This window comes from Pinus tabuliformis, chromosome 1_1 (genome assembly GCF_031772625.1).
Source record: "Pinus tabuliformis cultivar Carrire ecotype Pingquan chromosome 1_1, CPIR1, whole genome shotgun sequence".
Classification (NCBI taxonomy): domain Eukaryota; kingdom Viridiplantae; phylum Streptophyta; class Pinopsida; order Pinales; family Pinaceae; genus Pinus; species Pinus tabuliformis.
The window spans coordinates 687679951-687685356 of NC_142297.1; the positions used below are offsets into that span (position 1 = coordinate 687679951).

Below are 5406 nucleotides of genomic sequence, written 5' to 3' on the forward strand. Positions count from 1 at the left end.
AAAAGCAAGGGGGACAGTGGGCATCCTTGCCTCAGCCCTCTCTGTCCTTTGAAAAAAGAGGTAGCTGCTCCATTGATGAGGATAGCATAGCTGACATCTGTTATACACCCCATGATCCATCTGATGAAATCCACTTTGAAGCCGAGGTGCGTTAATAGCATGCGGATGTATGTCCAGTTTATCCTATCATATGCTTTTGATAGGTCAATTTTAATCACCCCTCCCTTCTTGTTTTTCAACTTGACACTGTGAAGAACCTCCTATGCCACACCTATTGCCTCATGGATTTGCCTTTCGTTCAAGAACCCAAACTATTCAGGAGAGATATGCCTTGATAAGATTGGTTTGATCCTGAGAGCTATAACCTTTGCAATTATCTTGTAAATGCTGTTGCATAAGGAGATAGGTCTGAAATCCTTAAAAGATTTCGGAGCTTCCTTTTTAGGAATGAGGGCGATGAAAGTTGCATTGAGTGGACTGTAGACTTCTCCCTTCAATCTTGACTCCTCCACCACTTCTGTGATTTCTGCTCCTATCTGCTCAAAGAAGTGTAAAAATAGCTCTATTGACCAACCATCCGGGCCAGGACTTTTCTCTTTTGCCATAGATTTTATTACACTTTCCACCTCCTCCTTGGTAACAGGGTCCATTAGATGGTCCGCTTCTTCCTCCTCCACATATATATGGAAACACTGAGCAGTTTGGATAACTTCCGCTATGGTGATTTCACCGGGATCTTTGAAAAGAGATTGAAAATGATTCACCCCAAGGGATGAGAGAGCCTCGAAGGTCTTAGCTTCCCTTCCATCTTCAGATTTAAGACTCCATATTGTATTGGCATTCTTGCTCCCTTTGGCATAATTGTGAAAGAAACTAGTGTTTTCATCCCCTGCTTTGAGCCATATAGCTCTGCTCTTGAGCCTCCATTCTTCCTCCTTTGCCAGCAGGATTTGATTCTTGAGCTTCTCCAGACCTACAATTTTCTCCTTAGATTCTTGGGTTGCATAGCTGTCCGCCTCTGAGCTTTCAAGCCTTTGGAGTTCCTCATTTATCCTGTTTAGATCCTCGTTCTGTTTCAGATGCCTCTCCTTTGCCCATGAGATTGTTGCCTTTTTCAATCTTTTGAGATTTTCCATAAATAAGAAACTTTTATTCTCCCGGGACTCTCTAGCAGGGTGAATCCAAATTTCATTAAACAGCTTGTTGTAGGATTCCTCTTGGAGCCAAGAGGCATTAAATTTGAAGGGAGCAGGAGGTTTTATGGGACCTTTGGAAAGCTCAATAAAGATCGGAAAATGATCTGAGGGCCCTCCTTCTTCTACCCATTTCCTAAATAAAGGAATTGCAGCAGCCAACTCCTCATTGATTAAGAAACGATCGAGTCGTTTTGCCACCCTTGCTTCACCAATTCTTTTATTCCTCCACGTAGGTTTTAGCTTGATGAGGTTTGCTTCAATTAGATTGTTTGAGGCTATGAGGTTCCTGAAGAAGTCAGTTTGAGGATCCTCTCTTGCATTTGGGCCCCAGGTCTCAGCTCTGCCTAAAGAGAAGTTCAGGTCTCCTCCCAGCACCAAGAATTTGTTCTTTACGATCGAGCTTTCCATCAGTCCATTCCAGAAGGGAATCCTTCCTTGGCAGGGACCATATATATTAATTATGGTAAAAGGGAAATCAAAATCTGGAGATTGACACTCCATCCCCATCACCTGCTTCATTCCCCATTGATTCCAGATCTTGATTCTGCCTTCCCTGGTCCCTACTGCCAAGCCACCAGAGTGACCGTCAGCATCCAGAGCTGTGAAATCCCAACCTGGGAGGAGGCCTTTGAGCGTTGTTACTACATCCTCTCCTTTCCCCAGGGTCTCCTGGAGAAGAATTACATCCGCCTTGGAGTTCAATACTAACTCCCTTAGTGCCAGTTTTTTGGGTTTACTGGCTAAACCCCTACAGTTCCAGGAGAAGATGATCATTTTAAAACAGTGTCGGGGCTTTGCACTGCTCTAAGCGCCCCTGTGATGGAAAGCTGCTTCCCATCTGCCACATCGTAAATAGCCTGTGCTTTAGCCGCTAAAAGTTTTGACTTCCTACCCCTTTTTTTCCCGGGCTAGGACTGAGAAGGGGAAGGATCTATGCCCCCCATAGAAGGATATGAACCAGGTTTTGTAACCTGAGAGCGAAGGTTGTAGGGGCAATGGGAAAGCTGGCCCTGGGGAGGGGGATCATGGCTACACCCATCACTATTCAAATCCAGGGAAGGAATAGCAGCCAATAAATTTTCTATGCATGTTTCAATACAATTTTCCGAAATGCCTTCAAACGAGTTTACTGATTTAACTGGGACTTCGGGAGGATGAAGATTTTTGGGCAGATTCGCAACAATATGATTATCCAAACATTCATCTTTATTTTCAATAATAGAAGGTGGAGATGGATTCAAAGGCATACCCTTATGATCCTCGACAATGCTCGGAGTTGTGCTGGGAGGTTCCTCGACCACAGCCTTTGCTGCGACCTCTGGAAGCGCTCCATCTTTTGACATATCCATCGATGGTTCCCGAAATTCAGCATCTCGAGCGAGGTTCCCCTGTTGCAGATCTATGTCCATTACTTCTTCCTCCTGAGTTGCAGCGGCCTCTTTGTTGATTTGATGCTGAGAGCGCGAATGAATTATTTCCGTCCTCTCCCTCGTTCGCTGGAACCTCCTTCGCCTCCTTCCCAAAGGGCATTCCCTAGCCAGGTGCCCATATTCGTGGCATCGGTGACAGCGGAACGGCAAATACTCATAGCCCAAAATTTGTTCGAAAACATAGTCCTTATACTGTAGATTGATTTTCTCCGGCAGACCTCCACTAGGGTTTAGGCTTACCAGGATCCCCGCCATGGCTCTGTTGTTGGTTTCCAGAAAAGACATGTTCGTCTCTAGGTAAGTCCCCAATCTATTCCCGAGCGCCTTAAACACTGATTCGACCCAGAGGAATGATGGCAGGCCTGGTGCCCTTACCCATACCAGAAAGACATCCACTTTTTCATGAGCTGGATCGAACATGGGGCTCCAATATTTGAACATCACTGGAATGTGCCCAATAGACCAGTTCCTCTGTAAAACCCAATCTGCCGCCTCTTTGGATTCAAACCTGACTGAGAACCAACCTTTAGGGAGAGTCAGGACCCAAAAGTCTCTGATTATCTATGTTTGCCAGTTCTGCTTCCCCCAGGATTTGATGAATTCTGAGGAAAAAAACTTCCCTCTTACTCTGCCTACCAGAGTACTTTCAGCAACCACCAATACTTCTTCGATTTTGACATCCATCCCCAAGACCAGATTACCTTCAACCCCTTGAGATTTAATCAATCTCTGTTTTTTCCTTTGCCCTTCTACAATTTTTGTGATTCCGGGTATATCTCCTGGGCCTTCGTTCTCCTGATGCTCATGATAGACACTGGCCCCGGGGGATTGGATGGCATGACTGGCCTCCGGACCAAGCTCCTTTGACGAATTTAGAAGTGAATTTAGGGAATCAAAACGGGTCTGGTTAGTTACCTAATGCCCCTGAAGTGGCCGCCTATCATCCCCCTTTGGCTCCAGGGGTTCTTCAGGACACTGTTCCGACCCTCCTCGCTCTTTTGCACTATTTCTGCCTGCAGCAATTGAAGCCCTTGTGACGGGGGCCAAACTTCTTGTATTTCCAACCGGGCTGTGCCCTAGTTTCGATCCTAGGGTGACAATGTCTTCCAATCCGCCTGAGAGCACTGGTTCTACAAACCCTAGATGCCCTGTACTTCCGCCAGTAGGATAGATCAGGATCTGCGAGTTCTTCTGGTTCGTGGGGTGGTTCAAGAGATGAAGACTGCCTCCCTGAAAACCCTTCACTGCTTCACTTTGATCTTTTGGCGGTGAGAAAGGAGAAAAGTGTTGTTTCTCCGACTCCGAATAGAACGGACGTGTGTTTAGGGTTTCCACCGTCCCGAAGTAGTGTTTTACGTTCTAGGGGGTTGGGTCTTTCCCCCAGACAGAAAGAATATCTTCCATCGACGGGTCAAGATCAATACCCTCCTCCGCGATAACCATGGTTACAAGCTGGAGAAACAGTCGCTGTCGGAATATCGGGGGCTGGTAAAAACGGACCGTAGAATAACTGTGTTGTTTTCTTCCTGCAGATAATTACCTTCCGCTACCGGTACCTCCAGGTGTCAGTCCTTGCTGGGGAAGCGTCCACCTGCCGTTCGACCCTTGCTGCTATCAGAACAGGGCCTACTACCTTAGACCTATTCCCCAACCTTCGATGCTGGGCCCTAACCTCAGCCCTACGGCCTAGATCTGGCTCTGCGCCAGCTGCCCAGGCCTCCCTATCACCGCGCTCCATCCTCCCAATCTAGTGATTATTTTAGTATCCTTAAAATATAAAATAGACATAAACATAAAAACCTCAGTTATACATTATTATCAATATTATACCATTGAAAAACAATGTTAACTTTCTAGCAGTTGTCTATAACACGACTTTTTGAAAGCCTTTCCGGCGGGTTTTTTTGGTCGAAATCCGGCAAGAATTTATTGGAATCGCAAGTTTGATAGCTATTTTCTGCACAATGAAAGCGTCCCAGGGGTTTTTCGGGGTGCTGAATTCAAATATGCAGTTAAAAAACCATTTTAACTGCAACAAATCAAGATTTAACCTCAATTTCTTCCGCTGGATTCCGTCACCAAAATCTCCAAAAAGTCACATTATAGACAACTCCTTTCAAAATATAATATATTAGTCATTTGTTTCACCTCAAAACACTTTAAAAAACGGTGGGTTCCACTGATACGGAAAAGTTGTTAATTATCTTCTTTACTATCTTGAACGATTAAGACAACTTTATAAAAAGCATGGGTAGACAATACTTTTTCTTAGTATAGATAGATTCGTTGTATTTCTACGGAGACGTGATATGGACGGAATCGCAGTTCAGTATTACAGTGGGTGAAGTTTCCAGAATCCAGACTAGAGATGTGATATTATATGTGTTTCATATTTAACATGTGTGAAAAACTTCCAAACATATGAGAAATAAATATAAATTACCACTCTAAAAATTAATTAAATTAATTTTGTTTTTATTATTATTAAAAATAATTAAATTATATATATATATATATATATATTTAAAAAAGTAAAAAGATTTTTAAACATAGGTATTCATTTTTACTATATAAAATTTTAATTTGTAAATAGATTTTGTGACAATAATATAATCCAATATCATATTTACCAATACCACATGCCTAAAAAACAATAACTTATATATGACACATGTTCATATGACATTTTATTTAAATGGATTTACTACTGAAAAGTAGAAAAGGCATAACCACTTTTAAGATAAATCTTAATCTTTGATTACTATTAAGTGTATTTTAAA

The 5406-nt window shown here is 43.0% G+C and overlaps 1 protein-coding gene across 1 annotated transcript; it reads right to left on the bottom strand.

Moving 5' to 3' along the window:
• Positions 1-311: 311 nt before the first annotated feature.
• LOC149215285 (uncharacterized) lies at positions 312-3310 on the bottom strand. The gene is made up of 4 exons (XM_089389683.1): positions 3271-3310; positions 2168-3150; positions 1979-2053; positions 312-1865 (listed from the first exon to the last, which is right to left on the bottom strand). The coding sequence occupies exons 1-4, from the start codon at positions 3308-3310 to the stop codon at positions 312-314; spliced, it is 2652 nt and encodes an 883-aa protein (XP_089245809.1).
• Between the last annotated feature and the right edge of the window lie 2096 nt (positions 3311-5406).